We start from the raw sequence: 23,351 nt of genomic DNA, 5'->3' as shown, positions 1-23,351 counted from the left end.
GATACTTTCTCCAACAATGCCATACCTCGTAATCCTTCCAAAAACAGTTCTACCCACTGGGGACCAAGTATTTAAATATATGAGCCAATGACAGTAGTTCTCATTCAAACCACTATGCATTCTAACATGGATGGGACTCTCATGAAGTTTTATCCCTAGGTGAAGAGGTGAGATAGGGAGAATCAGTTCTCTGTAGGGTCAGAACAAGCCTCTTTTTATGTGATTCAATCCATGGAGTCCATGCTAGACACGTACAATCAGCATTAAATGGACTCAATGCTGTGTGTGCATGTACATATTAGCAATAATAATTTTAAAAAGAAGTAAAGAATCGGAGAGAGTGCTGATATGGAAATGGGAGGATTAGAGGGGACAGAAGGAGCAGTAGAAATGATAAAGGTACAGTGCTCACTCATGGAAATCCAAAAAATTTAAAATTTATATTCAGGAAATGAATAGAATGGTATTTTAAAAGTATGCTTGGGATATAAGAATACCCCAATAATTTGAAAGTGAAAGGTAAGTATAAACAATACTGATAAGAACAAGCCACGACAATATAGTTTTCATAATTAGGGAATGAAAATTTAAATTTCACTTTGATCATCTTAGTGGTAAAGGCAATAAATAAAGCAGAATCCCTTCTTATAAATGACAGAAATGAGAAGAAAAGGAAGGCTGTCATTCGCACAGCAGCTCCAGTGTACAGCAACGTTGTGTATTAATGCTCAGCCGAGACTTATGACAATGCTAACGTGTGTTAATATCGTTCATTAACAGTGCCTTGACTTCCTACAGAAGAATGGAGACAAGGAGAGGAGGAAAGTCTCGAAGGAAAAAAAGAAGGAAGGAAAGGAGAGGCTAGGAGACAGAAAGGCAAGAGACTGAAGAGGAAATACAGGAAGGAATTGGGAGAGGAAAGTAAGATGTGGGGAAGAGAAAGGAGCAGAGAAAAGCAGAGTCATCGAGTCTAAACTCCATTCAGAATGCAACTAGAAAATGAAAGCTCCAGGATGGACTTCAGTTTTTATTCCTCCAGACTCCACAAATTTCCTTCTACACCACAGCGACCTAGAAAGTAGCCATTCCAGTCCTTGTTACTGCTGGTTTGTGATAATGGGATCTAAATCTATGGTTACTAGGGCGCCAAGGCAGTGGTAGGAACCCTCGGTTCATCACTAGTGGTTATAATAACAAATGCACAATGTGTTAACTCATTTCTCAGATGAGAAAGCTGAAGTTCAGAGAAAGGTTAGGAAGAAGGTCTGAGACCATGCTTGTGAGTGGTTGACAGCAAATTTAAACTCAAGCTTTCATGTTTAACTCACAGCAGAGAGGAGAGGGATTGTGCTTAGGTCTGAATGAGTTTAGAGCTTTGTGTTTTGTTTGGTGAAAAGGCACCTTACAAATCAACATGTTGTCCTGGACATTCTTGTTTATCTACATTCACTTCAGAGTCCACAACATTCAGATATGGGTGTTTATTGTAACACAAGGGGTAGGAAGGCAATTAACTAAGCTGATGCCTGTGCACACCTGCTGGGACTATCATGGCTATTGTAAGCACAATAATTATGCACCACTTTAAGAACATTAGTAATTATGACACTCCCCAGTCTGAGAAAATATAGAATTACCTAAAAATAATGCTTCAATTTGCATATGTTTTAGGAGATATTGTTGGCTCATTTCAGTTCACCAGTGCAACCTGCACAGGGACACTCAGGAGCATGTCTGTCAATCTCCTTAAGGAGACCCAAGAAACTTGAGTCTCGATTCCAGCTTCTTAGAAAACGATGAGTCAAGTCTTTGATCCAGGTGAAGATTACATTAGTGTATTGCATTTTCTTTCACACAAATTGCTACTGCTCGGTCCTCTGGTTTGTTCAGAAAACCTCTTCAATAAAGAGTACATGGGAGGACCTGCAGGAAAAGTCACCGGATTGGGGAGATTGAGTTTTATGACCCAGAGGATGTGGTAAGCAGACTTTTTAACGGGCAATGAACTTCTTATCTGTGAGAAAACATATCCAATGTAACTTCTACAAAACCTACTGCTGTGCTAGGTTCTTCACTGGAGGGGAAGGTAATTAATGGAGAAGTGCATGTTGAAAAGGAAGACTACTGGCGAAGTTAAAGGGTAAGAGGAGTTTTTTTTGCTCAGCATCTTACAACTTTACTATGCTACCAAGTAAGCCAGGAAAATGAGTTTCCCCTGGAGCACAGAACAGCACAGACTTCTTGCCTTTACTGTACAGTAAAATCTGAAGAAGGTGAACACAGCACATCTTACCCCTGTAAGCAGAATTCAGGAGATGTAACCTATACATGGAATGACCCTCAATTAAATTGAGATGAAGGCTTACTTTCCCAAATGCCTCTGATTCTTCAGAGATAAACAAACAAACAAAAAACATCTCTTTCAGATGTTTATTATGGAATGCTTTCAATATGGCTGATACATTTTGGGACACACATCCCTTTATAAAAAAGAATCTAAGCTCAATTATGAACTGTCTGTAGTTGACAAGAAGATTCAAAATAGTCATCCCTGTTGGGGGTCTCTGACATCCAGCAATTTTGAAAGAGGTCTGGTTATTTTCACCAGCATGAAGAGGCACAGTTGCCGAAATCCTACTGTGGGGCATGACAGATGGACATGTACAGTTTGTAAAAAAAATTGACATGGCTGGCTGCAACACTGGGGATTAATTCTTCACAGCTGTGGGATGTCAAGCAAAATTGAAATCCAACCATCATGGTATCTGTTAGAGCCTGTAAGTGCATATAAATCTCTAAATGATTACCTGGGCCAGTTGGAAAGGTCTCCATTAATGCCTGCTGTAGAGAGTTTAGTTGGGAACAGTGAGGGTTGGAAATAAGTAATTTTCATGTGCGCTACGTCCATTATCCAGGAGTAGTTTGAAAGAAGGTAGTCATAGTTCTAAATAGATGGTGCAGAAGAGACTAGAATAAATGACTAGCCTTTGAAATTGACTTTAACAGCATATTCTTGTAGTCTTGTGTTCTTAACAGTGCCTAGCATATAATAATATGTACTTAGACAGGATTGACTTGTCATGGTTTCAGAGAGTGACCAGTGTGGGTTTCCATAAATAATTTTAAAATTTGTTCCAAAATATGGAAATTGTATCTATAAGGAAAATATTGTTATTACATACTAAAAACTAGGAAAAGTAAACTCTGAGAGACTAATTACAATCTCTTTTCCCTCTTAATTTTCTTGTCAAGTTTCTCTACCTTAAAAGCTTCTAATCAGTCAAAAAATAACTCAAGATCTCTTTTTCTGAGACTTCCCCTAAATTCCATAAATAAAGACAGTTATTGTGCCTCTGGTCACCTACATAACACTTAATAGCACTCCTGTTTGTACATCTCCAGTCCCATTTTGGACCATTTATTGAGAAATGGTATCATTCCTGAAGCTCCTAATGGTTGTTAAACCCTGGTTCTGCAAGAAGACTAGGTGTGCCTATGTCCATATTCTGGATCCCCAGACTTGTGATACTAGGAACAAAGTAATCAGCTGAGAAAGCAGGAAAGTGGGATTATGCACTTCACTGAATCACATCAAGGATTAAATAAGATAATAAATGCTTTGAAAATACCAGGCTCAGTGAAATGTTTGCCAGTGTTGTTTTGAATATCAACATTTTCTGACTTTATGCCAGGCATAGATGAATAGACCAGCGAGAAGTGATTGGCTATAAAAGACAAGTGCATCCATCCATAAGGAATGAGCCCTTCTAAAATAAGTTTTGGTTGTTGTTGTAGTATGTTTCTCTGCTAGTTCTTCATGTTTAGGCTGAAATAAAGAAAATAGTTAATAGAAGTATGAATTCATGTTTCTTGAACATTACTTGTATTCCTAAAGCATTTTATAGTCAAGTGCAAGCATGGCAATAATCATACTTATGCCATATTGAGCACTAAATTAGTAGCTTGGAAGAAGAATTAGGCCAGGCTGACCTGGTGTGTGGTGAATTACTTTTTTGGAACTGCTTTGACAGAGTTAGGCAGAGTTAGAAGAATGTTCTCAGTGTATTTGTTGCTCTGGATATGGAGGTTTGGCTACATGTTCTGCTTCCTATGTGCAGTCAACCTGCAGCCAATGCCCTAGAAAAGCCTTTGCCTTAGTGAAGAGTAACTGCTTACACATGTGTGGAAGGGATTTGTCATTCTGAAAGATACTGGATGTGTGTTTATAGCCATTGAAACTCTGACCCTAATGTATTCTTTAAATCAACTGATAATTGAAGTCTCAATATATGTGATGTGCTAAGATTCCAGCAATGAGCTGCCCCAAAGCAAAACAAAACAAAACAAAACAAACAAACAACAGAACAGGTTTTGAATAATCTAATAGGAAGCAATGGCTTAGTACTACAAACAATGGAAGATTGATGAGCAAGAGGAATCTGATAAAATGGAAGAGACATGAAGTTTTATGTAAGAGAATTAGGAAGTTCTTCCTGTGGCTTTGGACATGTTTGATCATTCATATGAATCCTATATATATATGTTGAAGAGTTTTATGCTTTCTAAGTATATTTTGATACTTGAAGTAACTTATTCCATGAACCAATATTACAAAATATATTTCTATATTTTTGGTACTATGAGATTTTCCTTTTTTAGCAGCAATTATATAAGGTTCCTCTTACTAAAACGTCAATATAAAGAAAAAGGCTACAACGCCAACTTGACATGTAAGATGTGCACATTTGTGGAGTAGTGGCACAATTGTTATGGGAGTAACCAATAGCTTTTTTATTTGACATGAGGCTTACTACTTAAGAGGGAATCCATACTGGTACTGGGTACTGCAAGCTCAGTCAAAATCCTTGGCTCAGGAAGTGATAAGCCCTAGGGAGGAATTAGGAAGTGATAAGCCCTAGGGAGGAATTATCTTTCTTTTCTTTTTTCCAAGACAGGGTTTCTCTGTGTAGCCCTGGCTGTCCTAGAACTCATTCTATAGATGTTGGCCTCAAACTCAGAGATCCACCTGCCTCTGCCTCTCGAGTAGCAAACTGCCTTCTAAATGTTTATAGTTATAGATGTGCATTTCCTTCACCTTAATCGGAGAAGCTCCTTTCTCTTTTGAACATTGATGAATGCAAAGATCTATGGCTGCTGAAGGTGCTCATGATTGAGTGTTCAGCAGTAAGCAAAACATTAATACCATCATTCTAAGGATCTGGAAACACTGTTTAAGGGGAGCAGGAAGAATGTAAGAGATGGAAGACAGAGACAGAGGCTGAGGAAAGCAACCTTTTGGACAAGATACAGCAACTTCAGTAAGAAACTCACATCTGCCATTGCTGTTTCTACCTGATGTGCATGAGAATGGGCCCTCCAATAGGTAGAAATAGATGGGAGATGCTTAAAGGTTCTATGTCTCATTGGTGAGCTATATTGGTAACCAATTTAGAATCTGGGGGAGGGGGACTCATTACCTTGGGTTGTCCATTCTCCGATGAGCCCACCAGACTCCAATGACTGCCTCTGAATCAACAGACAGTCCACATTCAACATAGTGAATTACAAAACAGAAATAAAAAACACACAAAAACCCATACATCGGGGAAAGTCTTTGTAAGAAGGAAGGAAGAGGGAGATAAGAGAAATTGGGAAGGTTTATCAAAATATATTACATATAAGTATTAATTTTTCAAAGAAAAATCTTAAGGGGAGGATGGGAGGGTGAGGGAACTGGTATAGACATGTAAAACAACTTGAAATTAAAAAAAAAGCAAAAAAAAAAAATGACTCAACAAAGCAGAATAGAAGAATCTAGCACATATCAGTTAACATTTATTGTCTTTTCAATGGTAATCCTCAAAGAAAATCACACAACAAAGAAATAACTATTTTTAAACATGGGAGTATTAACATTTTAATTTTCTTTTTGCTTCATTGAGATAGAATACCCTGTAGCCCAGGATAGCCTTTAACTCACTAGGTAGTTGAGGATGACCTTGAACTACTGAGTCTTCTGCCTCTGAGTTACAGGTTTGCAAACAGCATTCCCAGCTACAAAGGGGATGTTCTTTAAAGATCCTTTGTACATCAAACAGAGAAACGTGTTCTAAAATGTTATCTAATTGTGATTATCCAACATTAAAGCACTCATCAAGTAAGACCACCTTTGCATAAAAGGCCTGATTTCTGGGATTTTGAATAGAACTTACAGTTTTGAGAAATGAAGACCTATATTTCTAGTGTAAAAAGAAAATGATCTAGGATTATTTCAAATCACCACTGGACAGCAACAAGTAGTGCACAGTTGACATACTTCCCTGCTAGCTCTTATTGCCTTCTTTTTTTTTTTTTTTTCTTCTGGAAGACAATTGAAATAAAAAGGAAATTAACAGAGATAATTTAAATTTCTATCCATGCCTCATAAATGACCATCTGTTTGTTGTGTTGTGCAAAACTAGATGATGAATGGCTCACAAAGAAGACATGTGTGAGAAAGATATAGAGATTCCATGTGTGAATCAAAATCTGAGAAGATCCTACTGCAGACCTTCTTGAAAACAAATTGAAATATCCTTCCATGGGAAGACTGTATTGTACTTCACACTCAACCCATGTATATCTACACACATTTTGATTAGAGGTACCTTCATTACTTAATAATACAAGTGTGCCTTAACATATGAAACAAGAACTTTCTGTTTTAGAGGATCAAGAGTTCAGTGTGAAGTAAACAGAACCCTCTCCTCTACCACCACTCCTTTGGTTTCCATGGCAACACATCATCCTAAATCACTGTGGCTTCACTTGGCTTTTCTCTTTTCATTCACACAAGGTGACATATAATTAATAAAACTAAGCAGCATAATGGATTTTCATTTTATTTTTAATTATAATTGAGGAATTTTATTCAGACATGTTCTGTATCCTCTTGGAAATCAAAGGTCCATGTCAAGCTCTTCATTTTGTCTTTTGCTAAAAATGTAGTCTCTGCTTGAATGACTGTGGATTATTCAACACTTTACACTTTTCTGCATATTTTTATGTGTTTTAAACACTAAAGAATTGATATTAACTGGGTATTATTAATGTTACTGGACCATTGAATACTTTTTATGTGTATAGTTCATAAAGTATATAATGTTTGGAGCCTTTAATAATTACTATAACAGAATAAATATCTATTGCTCTTTGGTGTAAGAGAAGACTACTGAATTATAGAACAATGAAATAATTTATTGAAGACTAAACATCTCATGAATAATAGAGTAAGGGTTCAAACCTGGGGCAGGGAATATGGCTCAGTGGGTAAGGGCAAGTGCCCTTTAGTCTGAGAACCTAGGTTCATTCCTCAGGAATTATTTGGTAAAAAGATGGAACCATTGTCCTCTGACCTTCATAGGAGCTAATAGGCATGTATGTGGGCATACACAGCCCAAATCAAACCACTCCATTCAACTAGTGATGCTGCTCTTAGTGAGAGGGAAAATGTGCTTTGATCTGTAGACAGAAATGCATATGAGGGCCATAGTTGTAACATGTGTCTCAAATAGTCATTCAGATACCATTCTTTGCAATAGATGTAGTTCCTACACTTATTATAGTCAAAGACTGTTGCTTTGGCATTTTTAAAATGTACTATAGCTGAAGTTAAGCAAATCTTTTTGGTGTAATGAACTGAATCATTTTACTTCCTGATGGTTTCCCCCAGTTACTCAATGCTAAGCCCAAAGTTATGTTGAGCCATTTGCTTCACAGGCTGGAGGCTCCCAGTGTTTACTTTCCCCAGGTAACAGAGTTGTGACTGTTCCTATCTTTAAAGTGCTTAGCTGCTCCTATGGAAGTAAGCACTTTTGATTAATTAGAACACCAATTGTCTTGCCTTTTAAAGAAAAACAGACCTATTGTGGAGTAATTAATTCATAATGACAGAAGAGGGTCTAGTGCAATGTGTAGTAAAATAAGTTGTAGAAATCTCTTGTTTATTTCTTTTAAGACAAAAAAGAGAAGTAGACAGGAGACAGTAAGAATGTGAGCTTAAATTAACCCTCCCGAAGAGATTTAACTGTGTTCTTTCTTACCATAGTTAATTATGGAGATAGACCTTACCTAAATTTAGAAGGCTTGAGAAGTAAAGGAAGACAAAGGTAGTCAGAGTCTTTAAATTTCTTCCCTAAAGTCTGTATATTCCTGGGAATTTCTTCAATTCACTGTTGGGGGTCTCAGAATACATATTGTGTAGGACAGCGTTCCTAAGACGTGCATGGCATTTCAGAATTCCATGCTACACTGTCTATACCAGTAGTCTTTCTGTGATTCATGCTGCAACACAAAGTGTAAGTTTCACAGTGTAAAATCTGGTGCCATAAGGAAATGCCACAACCAATATCATTTATAACAAAAGGAGTGTGTTCTGAGTGCTGAATTGATTAGAGGGCTGCTATTGTTCAAGGTCTCAGACCATTCATATCCACTGGACATATTTTCTTCCATTGCTGGACTGAGCTTAAATTTCCTCTAAGAGGTTGGTATATCTTCTGTTAGAAACTTAACAACAGAGTTTAAATTTCCCCCCGTAGATCTGGCATATTCAGATGCCTCTGGGATGTAGTAGGATGAAGACATCCATGCCATGGAAAATTCTTCTAACAGTCTTAGAAAGTCATTGACAGAAACAGCTCCTATTACTGGCAAATCTGTGTGTTTAAAAGGCATTATCTAGGCAAGTCATCCTGTGGCTTATAAAGATTTTTGCAACCACAGAATTTCTTTGCTGATTTTGCGCTTTTATCTTGAGTAAATTCTATAAAATATTAAACTGTATATTAGCTTTATTGTTGACTTGTTGTAGGAGGGACAGCAACACTGAGGTCACATCACTGTATAAGCATTAACTTTTAGTCTGAAATCTTGTTCTTGCAATATTTTAATGAGGTACATTTTCAAAGAGAGTGCTAGCTATGTAATTGCTCTGAGTGTGAGCAACAAACTGACTGATTCCCTTTGGGTCTCTTTAAGCATTCACAGTAGGGAGAAGGTGTTAATCTTCACGTTTTAGTCGAATGATGTTTAGAAGCCTGAACTAATTTTGCTTTCAATAAGCTGGTGGTGTTCAAGAGGCTGAAAACAGTAAGGACAGATGCATCGTTTGATTATTTGTTCAGATGAGTCTGTCTTCTCATTGTTTTATCATTAACCATCTTCACTTGTAATTTTAAATCAAGAATCACATCATCAGTTTACATTAGCGCTACTAAATTGTTAATATTCTCTTATTTATTCATTAGAGGGTTTTTGCAGTCAGGTACTTCATAACTACAAATTGGCTGAGCTATAAAGTCACATGTCTTTAATTGTATACTATATGTATCAGATTCTGGGATTCAATTTGAAATGTACTATCCTAATTTTGTGACCATGAGGTACCTTGATCCATAGCTTTACTCATCACTGATTTAAAAGAAAATTCTCTATATTGCAAGAAATATAGAAAAATAAAAACACTTTAGTTTCTACAGGTTCTAGTTTGATACCAATTCTGGCATTAGGAAGCATATAATCTAGACTAGTTACTGGTATCTTTGATCAAATTGCATAGTGTGTAATAATGGATAGACAAAATACCCAGTGATTTTTGAACAAGTAACAACACTAATTTGTAAAATCAGAAATATCACATTGTTTTTGACAAGGAGTTCATGATGCTTAGTATTTTGTCACCAATGACAATGTAAAAAGAGGGGATACTTAAGTACTGCTTAGAAAATTTAAGCAGTAGCATGAAACATTAGCAAGCACTTGCTATATAACAACTTGAGGATGTTTAATATCAAAATCTTTTCTGGGCCTTAGCATTCTCTAAATAATGATGTTAGGATATATACTTTGTGAATGCAAAGCAGAGTTCAGAGTGCTTTAGTGGTTCCCCCCCCCCCCCCACCATAGTAAGCATGCATGGTGAGAATGCTTACTCTATCATTGTCAAGTCCTAAAGTTTGTTAAACTTACTGTTGTCCTACCATTACTCAAATGCTTTCAAAGATACACAAAGTACTCTGGATAACTCATCAGTTTATCTTAACCTACAACATAGAGATTGAATGAACTCCTGTATCTTCTTGCTTTGAATACCTAAGATTCTTGCTTCCAGGACCTCACTTTAGCAAGATGTCCCATTCCCTAACTTGAAATGAGCATGGGTGTTTTAAGGAAGATTTCTTCTTAGTAATGAAAGCAACTTCAATGAGAAAAGATTCACTTTGGGTTGTGGCTTAAGAGGTTTAACCTAATGGTCTACTGACTCTGTTTCTAAGGGCCTATGTTAAGGTAGAAAAATGTGACAAAGGAGAATAATCAGCTCTTGGAAGCCAGGAGTGGAGAGTATTAGAATGGGAACATGGCAAGGAATCATCCCCAAGAGCATATCTCTGATGTTCTCCTTCCTGAAGGTGAAGCCAGCCACCAAACTTCCATCAACTCTCAGAACACTATCAAGTCTTGAACTCATTGGTGGATTTATCAGTCATTAGGTCACAGCCCTACCAATTCAACCACCCCATAATGACCAAATATACCAGCTAAGGACCTAGCCTTCAGAGCACAACATTCCTTGAGTGACACTTCATATCCAAACAGCAACATGGTTATACTTAAAAAGAGAGATTATCCCTTCCTATGTTCTTTGAGGCTTATAAAGCATTTATGTGAATATGCAAAGCAATGCTTTCACACCACCAATTTTCCTAGAGATCTACAAATCTAGAGATCTACAGAATCTAAATTAATTTGTACAAAATGCCATCTTTTTAAAATTGAATAATCTAATTCTTCCTCATTGTCAGAACTGATGGTTTAGATTTCACATTTGACAAAAAGATGTTTCTTTTTCATAAGAGAAGCAAATTCTACTATAAAAGAGCAGAAAGTGGGTGGAACATCTTCAAGCTACAATAAGAATGTTGCCTGAACACAGTTAAATTTCCAAATACATTAGCTGTCCATCTTTAAGACAGTAGTTTGAAATCACCAGTTGCCAATAATATTGAACTTCCTAACATCATCTTTAGTGCCTGCCTTCAAAATATCCCCTAATCAATAGTCCCTTAGTTCTGTTTTGATAAAATAGTGACCTCAAATCACTGGGAAAAAAAACTCTCCATATGCCAATGAAAGAGGTGAATTTGGAATTTGTGTGATAACTTTATAAAACTAAGACATTTTACAAAAATGTCAAGGCAGTTAAAGCAAATTATTTTCTTGTCCCACCAAAAATTATTCTTGTAAAATTCTAACCTAAAAACACAGTACACAGTACTATATATATATATATATATATATATAAGCAACATCTTATACAAAGATTTTATTACATAATTTTTCAAGTACTGATAAAACTATAAAGCTAGAGTATTATAAAATATAACATAAATATTAAATATTTATGAAGGTTTACTTACTAATCTAATACAGAAATATTGATGTTCTAATATTGAGTTTAAAGTTATATGAAAAGTTATGAGAAACAGAATTATTAGGTTTACAAGATAAACAAAAGACTGTCCTGCTAGTATATGCCAAATCTGTCCTATTTCTCAATTGTTTTATATGTAAGTAAGTAAAAAGACAACTTTAAAAAGTATTTCATGGTGTCTGGACATTTTGTGGAATTCTAATTTAAGCATCCATAAATCTTTGGTAAAGTAGTCATTTGTTTTTGTTTTGTCCATACTGCCTTTGTACTGAAGAGTTGTGTTAGACTATATCACCCACAAAGCCTTTATACTTAATATGTGAAAATTAGTCACTAAATACTTTGTAATAAGGTTCAACAGATGAAAGATTTAGTTAAACTGGAGGTCTTGTTAGAGGTTCAGAGAAGTTGGTCTTCCAGATCCATCATCTAACACAATGGTTGTTAATTGTGGTCATTGGACAAACAATACCAACTGAAGAAACCATGAGCAATGTAAGGAATCAGACCCCTCCATGACTTCACTTAATCGGAAGCTCAGGGTGGAACATTTAAATACATGATTTCATAGGCTACAGGATTAGTGCTGAGAAATCTGAGACTTGAGAGCCACTGGTCTAGACCCAGGGATTTAAATGGCTCTTGTTATTCAACATAGTTATAAGAGATGTGCTCATGTATTCCTGTTCATAGGTGAGACACAGAGCTCAGTGTTTTGCTTACAGTTTTGCATTCCCTCAACATCTTGGAGACAAGGCATGATCATCACCATTTTAAAGATAAAGAAACTAGAATTCAATTAAGAAATTATTAATCTTCATGGAGTTACTGAATTGAGTTAAAAAAAAAAATCTACAGACCTCCCTGCCCTCACTTCCTTCTTATCCTCTTTGAAACAGACAAGCAGCGGCTAGCCTGGTCAGCTCATGGTGGATTCTCATGGGAGAATGGAGACATATGAACATCAGAATCCATTTTTCTTTCTCTATGACTGATCCAGACTAAATTAAGGCTGCTCTGAAATCACATCTGAACAGAGGTAAAAAACAGATTCTTTCAATCAGAAAATGACTGTTAAAAAAAAAATACCCATCTCTTCTAAAGCTACTAACCATAGCTTTGACTTTTGTTGACTTTTTGTTACTTGTGGATGAGATTAAGATGACCTGTGAGAGGACTTCTATCTTCCTAGCAACATACACTACAGGCCAATGCCCTGCTTCCTTAAACGCTCTTCATATGTATTCATCACAGACTGATGTTTTTTGATACCCTTTTTGTGAGATGCTCTATGTTTCCTATGTAGTGCAGTGTATCTCCCACCATAGAACAATGACCACAACTTATTCAACCAGTGGTATGTTTTTCTAAAGCTGTCTCTACTGCAAGAGAGTAACAGAAACACTTGCTCCATACATTTACCATCAACACACAGTAAAGGCTGAAGTTATCTAGATGATGGGATGCGGAAGAAATTCTGGAAATGAGTAAAATGCAACCATAGTCCCAAGGAATATCAGCCTGAAGCATTTTAACAAGTCCAGAGAAGATATCTGGTGTTTAACTAGATCTGCGGGCCTACTTACTGTTCATGCCAATGTGAATATCAAAAGACAGCTTAGGAAGCTGCATTTTATAAAAATTTATAATTGATATTTCTAACTTTAGCATCAGTCTACTGACTGTGAAAAATCTCTAATCTTATAATTCCTGAGGTATGTAATATCACCACCTATATCCATGAATCCTTTATCCATGAAATTTAGCAACCAGAAGACTCTTGTATTTTTCTAGAATATTGTTTATTGTACAGCATGATACTTTTCCATTGTGCAAAGTTATTTATGATCCACTTCATCTCTAAGCAATTTGAAAGCTTCTTAAGGACATGAAAATTTCCTGCTGTCTTCAATTCCCCTCCACACAGTAGGTGCTTCATGCATGTATGATAAACTGCAGCTATAAATCTAAAATGCTTTCCCAGCTACAGAACAGGATGGGCTGCTTTCCCATCCAAACCAAAGCCCTTTAGAGTCAGGCATCTGCAACTCACAGCTAGATATTTCAGCTTAAATTACTTCCTATGGTTATAGGTTCTAATGTATCACAGAATTTGATATGATAGGAATTTTGCTATGAAATCAGAAAAATAAGTCATCAAAATTGCAATCAGGAAACAAACAATTTTAAGGCTACCGTGGACACTTGAAAGTGTCACTGCAGGTCTTGGATTCCACTCTTAGTGCATGAAGCAAATTATATTCAAGTTATTTGTGTGTGTGTGCGTGTATGTGTGTGTATGTGCGCACACGCGTGTGTGTAACAGTGCTACACATCATGGGTGATCAAAGCCAAGGAGAAATAAAACCGTGTCTACTCTCACACATTCTCGCTGTTGTTCCAGGAACCCCATATGGTGCACCGGGTCCCTGTGCTTTTACAGAAGCGTTATACCATCCAGCCTTATATATAGTACTTGTATAAGCACCTTTTTTGCATATAAATTAGATATGTTTCTATTTATCAATAACAAGACAGCTTAAAGGAACCTGTATCTTGTCCATCTTTGAACGTTTCTTAATTTCTCATTAGGATTTAGTTACAATACTCATAGAATAGCTTGCTTGGGTTAGATTGTGTATATGTGTGTGTGTGTGTGTGCTCACGCACGTGCGCACGCGCACACACACAAACACACACACACATATATATATTCAACTACCCAGTCTCCATTTTCATTAAGTTCATTAAGGTGAATGGTCACCTTTTTCTATTCATCTTAATATCCTTGGGTTTAGCAGAATACATAGCACAAAAAATAAAATAAATTACTGAATGATATCATTCCTGAGATACATATGTCCAAATAGGAGTCATTATTGAAACTGGCTGAGGCACATAATGGTGGACTATATCATGTTCTTCTATACTTGGTTATAGAATATTTTCTAAAATACACAAAACAATCAAAGATCCTTTCATTTATCAGAATTTATCAATCTCTCCAAAATGGAACTCCTCTATCAAGAACTGTGTGCTGTGTCTGCTGTGTCTTTCACATTCCTATAGCATAAGTAGGATATATAAAGCCATATTTCCTTGAAATGAAAGAAACGCTTCTTTAGCACAGCTGCAGGCCACAGATATTGTATTAATTGGGAATTTCTGCTGAAAATGTAAATTTACTGCTAGCTCTGAGTGTTTTCGTGCGGAGAAAAATTCTATGATCTTTTATCTTTCTTACATGAATTATAAACTGTTTAGCTAGTTCCTCTGTTCTGAACAGCCTTTCACCTACCCTCTGGATAATCTATGTGAAATATTTGTTACCCTTAGTTCTTTCTTCATAGTTGAACCATTAGAGTCAATGCCTCTCAGATGTTAGGGAATAAGTGTAACTGGAACCAATGCTTTTTGAACTGATGAGCTCTATCTGATGTAAACATCCCTTCCTATATCCATGTAAACTGTCCAGGGTCAGGGCTTAAGAATCGAACTCTATCTCTTTCTTCAAACTAGAATTCTTTTCCCTTGTTTTCTAACTTGAGAAATTGATCTTCCATTTGTTTATTATTTATTTTTTTGATAATTTTAAATTTAAATTTGAAAAAAGCTTGTTTTACATGTCAATCCCAGTTCCCTTACCTTCCTGTCCTCCCCTGCCCCCCCCCCAACTTCCATCCCATCCTCTTTCTGCTCCCCAGGGAGGGTAAAACCTTCCCAGTCATATCATTTGGAACAGGTCCTAGGCCCCCCCCATTGGTACCCAAGCCACACAAGGACACAACAAAGTAAGAGAACTACAGACCAATATCCCTCATGAACATTGATGCAAAAATGCTCAATAAAATACTGGCAAGTCGCATCCAAGAACACATCAGAGAAATCATCCACCATGACCAAGTAGGCTTAATCCTGGGGATGCAAGGATGGTTCGACATATGAAAATACATCAATACAATCCACTATATAAACAAACAAAAGAAAAGCCACATGGTCATCTCACTAAATGCTGAAAATGCCTTTGACAAAATCTAACACCCCTTCATGATTAAGGTATTGGAAAGATCAGGAATAACAGGAACATACCTAAACACAACAAAAGCAATATACAGCCTACTAACAGCCAACATCAAACTAAATGGAGAGAACCTGGATGAGATTACACTAAAATCAGGAACAAGTCAAGGCTGTCCACTCTTTCCAGATCTCTTCAATGTTGTACTTGAAGTTCTAGCTAGAGCAGTAAGAAAACAAAAGGAGATGAGGAGGATACAGAGTGTAAAGGAAGAAGTCAAACTGTCACTATTTGCAGATATTCAACTTCTAGGTGCTGTACAGTAGCTCTTTTTTCCTAAGGAACCCTCCCCCAGACTTCTTTTAGAGACTCCCACCTAACTGCTGCCTCCAAGAGCACTGCTTAGGTTTATGCTCAGGAGCTCATTTCCTTTATCCTCTTTGATAATGATTTCTGTTACTACAATGTGAAGTCTCTCAGGGAATCTTCCATTAATCCTCATTTTCAGAATGTCATCATCTCAATCAGAACCCAACAGAGGACATTTAACACTCATATTCACAATGCAATATGACATTGTTGACATTCTACAAGTATGAAATGACATCAACATTATGTTTTCCCTACTTGTTTTCTTAATGAGTGATTTTGTATAAAACCTCAGTTATTAAATTTATACTCAATTATTCATTTTGCATTACTATTTTATGTGTATAGGCGCTTTGCCTGCAAGTATATCTGTGTACCACTAGCATGCCTGATGCTCTGTGAGGTTAGAAGAAGGTGTTAGCATTTCAGACAGTTGTGAGCTACTAGGTAGGTAATGGGAATCAAATCTTGGTTCCCTGAAAGATCTGTTGGTGCTCCTAACCACAGAGACATTTTCCAACCCAACACCCATTACTTGTTTTTCTTTACAACCAACTTTGATTTATAAACATTGCATTTAAATTGGAGATTTTAATTTAAACTTGTCAAAACTGGAAGACTATTTTAAAATGGAGGATAATGTCTCTCACTTTTGTTTCTATGGATGACTTTTCCAAATTAGGCATGCTTAGAGCCCATTCTTAGGTTGAGATTCAAGCCTTGAATGAATGAGTTGGCTATTACACAATCTTATTTTCTATGAGTACATTTTCTCCCTGATGTTTTACTAGGTCTTAGGAGCCATTTCTAGACAAAAAAAAAATAATCTCTCTGTGTGTTTTATTTATTCTCTTTATGTATGTTATAAGAAGTCAGTGAGAGGACAGAAGTTGTGATAAGAAAAGCATTCCATAGAACTCAGTAGTATTTAACTTGGGTATTCTTTTGGTTCTCAGGTAGTATGGTGGTTTTTGATAATTCACATACCATATATATATATATATATATATATATATATATATATGACCAGCATTATTTAAAATGTAGTACAGGGCAGAACAATTTATTCATACCAAATAACTGGGTCTTATGTTGTATATGATGGCACTGTACATAATTAATATTTGTTCACTTATTAGAGATTTATCTTAGATTACTGAACATCACATTCAATATTTATAAATATGTAAGTATATCTGTATTCATGGGTACTTAGAAAAACTCAAATATATGCATAATGATAACTTGTATATCCACCTCAAGTCTGTCATTTCAAATCAACTCAAAATTCATTGACTATTATGAAAGAATTCATTTTACAGTTCTATAACCATATATTTTAAGTTAAACTTGAAGTGTCAATTTCTACACTTAGTTTAATTGACTTAAATTTGAGTCAATGCCATGAATCTTTAGCTAGAAGCTTTTAATTGTAAACTTTCTATGATGTGATCACCAATGATAGAAGAACTACTTAATGTCATACAGTGCTTAGAAACTTAACATCCCTCAAATATCTCTACGGTATCTCTAGACTTTTGTATCCATCTCTAAAGCAAGCTTCCTTAACCGCATCCAGAGAACAACTACTAATAGTTGATGAATTTGATAATAATACATATTATAATGATTGTAGAAATTGAAACTATTCTATTTGTAGTTACATGAAACACCATGTTAGCCCATTGAGGTAAAATCTGGAGAGAATTAAAGACTGTTGTTTGACATACTTGGAAGTTTACTTATGCACTGTTTTTCAATTAGGAGTTAAATTGAATCACTGTGTGAAACCAGAACAAATCAACTTCTTGGGTCTTATTCAATCTCATCACCCCTTTCATTATATGTAAGTAGAATTTATCATATATTGGGAATACTTTTAAATGTGAAAATTGCCTGAGAACTTTGCATGGATCTTGGTTTAACAAGATCAGACATTATTGAACCTACTTAGTAGGAGAGAAAAGGACACTGAAATTATAACATACTGATAAATGTTAACATATTATGAGAAACAACATAGCACCAGATGTAGCTGGTGATGATGTCATCTTAGCTATCATTCTTGAAGTTAGAATGATTATCATAAACATGCAGAGTTAAACATTTCCATGTCCCTCATCTTATACTATGTGACAGGTAATCGTTCATAGCTCAGCATACATGTAAATGGAATAAATGTGAGCAAGGACCCCAGAATCTGAATTCTTTCAGTTGATAAGAAAAAAACAACAACAACAAAAAACAAACAAAGCTGAGAGATCGTACACAGAATTGTCATCAGGTGACATAAAAACTTCCAAAGCATACTACTTCAGTAGAACACCCTCTCATATTTCTTACATGCATTTGTGTGTGCTTGTATAACTGTAGGTATATGTCTGTATGTACATATATGTGCATAGATGTACATTCAAGTAATTAAAAGCCAAGATAATCAACTTTTTCTTTAAAAAGCCATTTTTTAAATAATAAAATTGATTTTTTTGGTTAGTAAAGGTGAGATTTTTATCAAACAGATAAAATATCAGAGATATCAGCGTTGTCCTTGAGAGCACAGGTTTCCTGGTCAGGAGACAAATGATTAAAGTGGTCATTGGCCTTTGTAAATGAAACACTTTCAAATTAAATGTTCAAAGCACATTTTGGCTGAGCAGCCATTAACTCCGTTTTACACCATTTCATATCATAATCAGCACCCCACCTCTACCTCAGGAACTCCCAACTATACACACACAGACACACACACATACACACACACACACACACACACTTCCAGAGGGAGGGATAATCCATGACCTCAAGGTGTGGTATCAAAATGAACTTGACAACCAAGAGCGAGCACTCAGGATGACACATTTAACCCATAAATCACTCTAAACCCAAATAATTGGTTTTGAGTAGAATGAGAAGACTACAAAACCATTCCCTCCCAGTATCAGCTAGCCAGGTGAACAGAAACGAACTGTCCAGGTGCTAGACTCCTCTCTGTATGTCAAGCATGCATATTCTAAAACTTTTGCTTTGGGCATGAAGCCTTTGCAACTTCTGCAGCATCTGTATCCAGTTCTGAACCAGATCTGACCAAGCGCACAGACTGGGAGCGACCACTTTACCTTCCGAAAAATCAATCAGTCCCAGCAAATGAAGCAGCTTCAGAGATGCACATATAATCACAACAATACCCACTGTTTGCAGTCCTTCCGACTCCCACTCTAGAGTCAGCATCCTCTAAGCTCTCAGAGCATCCCAGCCTCCAGACCCCTTTGGAGTGGAGGGAGTTAATTAGAGAATCCGAGCAATGTCTGGCTTGGAACAAAGCCTTGCAAGGGGGGAAAGTGAGCAGCGGCTTTTCACAGATGCACAGTGCCAAGCGGGCGGCCCCCCGGGGTGAGGACAGACCTGGGCTAAAGTCCAGCCTCTCATGCTGATGCTTGCATTTGCTTGGAGGGGTTCAATTCAGCCACAGCGCATTCAGGCTCCAGACCCTGCGCTGCAGCAGCAGGCAGGTGGGTATTCTGAGTTCAGAGCTGAGGGAGAAACATCTGTTGGAGAACCCAGACTTTTCAGGGTCCGCGGAGAAGGGGCACTCCCAAGGAACTTGCCCCGGAGAGCCAGGGCTCCAAGCACTGATGATGCCAGCCTGTGAAAGGCTGTGTGAGCTAGTTTGCTGCCTGAGGAGTGCAAGTGTCCCTTTTCTCATACAGCCTCTGCTTTCGCTTCCCAGAGCATCCTCTGGGAGAAAGCTCAACCTGCTCTCTGGATGAAAGGGGTGGAGGGGCAGTTCTAGTGAGTGGTTGGTGCCACCATCCCTGTGACCGCCTTCTTTTTTGTGGGGAAAAGTATAATATGAAAACAATCTAGTGGGTATATAGCCGAGATCAGAGATCAACCAAGCCATGTTCAACTCTGCCACTCTCCAGCTGCTCTGGTCCCCAAGTACACTATAGCAAGATCCACTGAGCCCTCAGGTTTACACCTGATGAAGGCCAAGGCAGAGTAAACCACTTAAGGGTCAAATTCATTAACTGCTTCGTGGAGGGTGGGCAAGTGTCTGAAGTCTAGACTCATCTTCTGCTAGGCAAAGTTTCACAAACTTCTTCCTTGATGATAAAAATCATGGTGCTTACTTAAAGGAAAAACAAAACAAAAACTCAAAAAACAAATCAAAATATACTCTTGTTCACTTGTTAAGAGTCTGCTTCAGAATACATCAGAATGTGCTGTGACTCAAGTAATCCTGATCAGCAGGAAATCTTGGTCTTCCCTTAACCCAAGGATTTCATCACTATCCCATCTCAAGCCACTCCAAGCCAAGAGGCAATGTGGGAAGGATGTGCAGGACTCTGGTCATGCCAGGGCCACACTGGCTTAATCACTCAGTTGCTTTTTCTCTGCTCTGCCTAATTCTAGGCCAGCAATGCTGGTGACATTGCAAGGACAATCAAGACAGACACTGTGGACACCTATAGCTCATTGGGATCCACAGGGCTTCCCTGCCATATCTTAAACCCCTAACGAACTAACTTAATGTTCCTATGTTCTGTGAGCTTCCGAAAGACACTCAACTTGTTTGAAAACATTTCACACTCTTGACTTAGGTATCAGGATACTTCAATTAAAGCTCCAATTCAAAGGGAATTATAGGAAGCAAATCTGGCTCTAATTACAGATAACATTTTCTTTTTCTGTTTGTTTTGTTTTGTTTCTTGGTTTTTGAAACAGGGTTTCTCTGTAGCTTTGGAGCCTGCTCTGGAACTCAATCTGTAGACCAGACTGGACTTGAATTCCCAAAAATCCACTTGCTTCTGCATCCTGAGTGCTGGGATTAAAGGAGTGTGTGTGCTGCCATCATGACCTGGCTAACAGTTAACATTAACTAAGCACTTACTATGGGCACAACTGTATTGCAAAGTAACAAGAGTTAAATTGCTCCCCATAGTACAGGGAGGTAGATAGTATGATCATCTTCATTTTCCAGGCTAGAAAAACTGAAGTTAACATGTTTGCCATGTTGTGGGCACCATGCCTGGAAAGCAATAAGATCTATGTGGTTACTCCTTGGGGTTTATCCAGCCGTCACTATCAGCTTTGAATGGTACCCTATTGCTAAAATGATGGATAATTCCTATCTAAGGTTTTGGGAAAATTTTAGTAGGAGATGAGGCATTGGACAGAAGGACCAATGACTGCAGTGGCCTATGGAATAGATATCTACAAGACACCATAGAAGCACAGGAGGGTAGGACAATTATGCTTTAGAAAAATGAGTGCTGGTACCAAGTACTTTAAAACTGAGCTAAACACTCTTAATAACAATAGTTTTTATTCTTACTAGGAATAGGATGTCAGACACTTGGCTTATACAGATTTGGACTAAACCCTCGAGGAAACAACTTCTTATGACCCTCAGTTCTGCCGATGCAGAACAGAAATGTTACAATCTTCTTGTCCAGCTTCGATGAAAATTAACCTGTAACATGGATGGACATCTGAGCACCGTCTGTGGTGTCCTTGCTCCACACTGGCACTTAGGAGATAACTATGGGCTGTTAACTCTAATGAGGGTCTGCAGGGTTTCATGGGATGAAGTACCTGTGCCTCTTCCTGGCCATGTCCCTCCTGCCTTAGTTGGGTTCTTGTCCCAGAAAGACCTGCTTGTTGATTACTATAGTTAACAACACTTGGAAAAATTGGTATCAAACACAGGTGTCATGGGTCGTATATGTTTGCCCTTCCCCACTCATTTCCCTCCTCATCATGGTAAGGCACTGTGAGTTAAAAGTACCTACAAGAGCATTTAGAGAAGTGAAAAGTTACTTCAATGGGTGTGGCCACACCAGTGGACCAGCCAGAGAAAGGGTAGAGTAGACTTCTACTTTTATGATACAATCATTCATTGCGATCCTTTAATCTCTCAAAGGAGATGATTTACTGAAACATAGAATCGATCATTTCCTTCTCTTTTGCTACAGCTTCAGTTCAAGATTTTACCAGTTTTAATACCTGGTCAATTTCATTTATTTGTAACTTCTTAAAACATTATCCTGTTTTCATTTGCACTAAAGCAGTCAGAGTGTGCAGCAATGCATCCCCCATAATCTTGACTCCATATAAAGATACAACTAAAGGGAACATAGCAGAGAAATGCTATTTTCACCTATATAATTATTATTTATTTTTAAAACAATCGTATTTTACATAAAAATCACAGTTCCCTCTCCTTCCAGTCCTCCCATTCCCCCACCATCTTCCCACCCCATCCCCATCCTCTCAAGTGGCTTCTCAGAGGGAATCATCAAAGTCTATCGTATCATTTGAGGCAAGACCAAGCCCCCACTCTCTACCCCTGCCTGCCCTCTATGTAGGCTGAGCAAGGTAGCCTTTCTTAGGGAATGGGCTCCAAAAAGCTAGTTTATAGGATAATTACTAGTTCCACTGCCAGTGACTCCATAAACTGTGCATGTCCCCCAACTGACACCCACATTCAGAGGGCCTACTTCAAGCAGGTTCTCCAGCTGTCAGTCTGGAGTCAGTGAGCTCCTACTTATTCAGGTCAGCTGTTTCTGTGGGTTTCCTCAGCATGGTCTTGACCCCTTTGCTCATCACTCCTTCCACTCCACAACTGGATTCCAGGAGTCTGGCCCAGTGCTTAGCTGTGGATCGCTGCAGCCGCTTCCATCCATTACTGGATGAAGGCTCTTTGATGGCAATTAAGGTAGTCCTCAATTTGAATATAGAGGAAGGGCAGTTAAGATACCCTCTCCACTATTGCTTAGATAAGGATATACTAAATGTCAATCTTGCCTATTCTACTATTTCTTCAAAAAAAAAAAAAAAAAAAAAAAACCCAAGCAAGATTATACCGCACACATGACCTCATTAAGTTTAAAACAATAATTGATAGTGTAGAGAGTGGCTACTTTAAAATATGCCACCTTGCTATAAACATTATTTTGAGGTGAGGGAAACTAGGATACGCAAAGTATATGAAAAGCTCTGTGACTTTTCACTTTCTGTTTAATGACAAGGAATAAATACATAAATTCCTCTTTGGCAGGGACTCTCTCTGTATATTTTATCCTCTAATTGGTCACCCGTAAAATAACAAGTGCATTTGTTTTGTCATTTCTTCACAACTTTTCACTCTTTGTCAGGATGGCATATAACCTGTGAGTTCTAACTGTTCAAATTATGCATGAGTTGCAGCTCAGTGGAGGTGCACACCTTTAAACCCAGCACTGGAACTTCGGGGCAGAAGCAGATGGATCTCTAAATCCAAGGCTGCTTTGTCTACTGATCAAGTTCCAGCACAGCCAGGGTTGCACAGAGAAACCCCATCTCAAAAATAAAAAAATGTAACAAGAGACCAAAATGAAATAAACAAAATTTATGTCTGAGTATTCCATATTTTAGACACATTACATGTGTTGACTAACTCTGTTAATTTTTCTCGTTATTCCAAATTGCAGGTTCAGCTAATAAACATAAGGG

General features: G+C 37.5%; 1 protein-coding gene across 6 annotated transcripts in view; it reads right to left on the bottom strand.

Annotated features, from left to right (window-relative positions):
• Kcnip4 (potassium voltage-gated channel interacting protein 4) overlaps window positions 1-23,351 on the bottom strand; it is a 998,325-nt gene that overhangs the window by 174,506 nt on the left and 800,468 nt on the right. The window contains exon 1 of one of the 6 annotated variants that reach the window (XM_051174061.1): window positions 18,974-19,229. The exons of the other annotated variants lie outside the window; for them this stretch is intronic. Coding sequence (XP_051030018.1) covers window positions 18,974-19,085 — 112 coding nt within the window. The 5' untranslated portion in view covers window positions 19,086-19,229. Of the gene's footprint in view, window positions 1-18,973; window positions 19,230-23,351 lie in introns of those variants that run through there. 6 annotated transcript variants of the gene reach the window in all.

This window comes from Phodopus roborovskii, unplaced genomic scaffold, assembly GCF_943737965.1.
Source record: "Phodopus roborovskii unplaced genomic scaffold, PHOROB, whole genome shotgun sequence".
In the NCBI taxonomy this organism is placed as follows: domain Eukaryota; kingdom Metazoa; phylum Chordata; class Mammalia; order Rodentia; family Cricetidae; genus Phodopus; species Phodopus roborovskii.
This window is presented reverse-complemented; position numbering and strand designations above follow the sequence as displayed.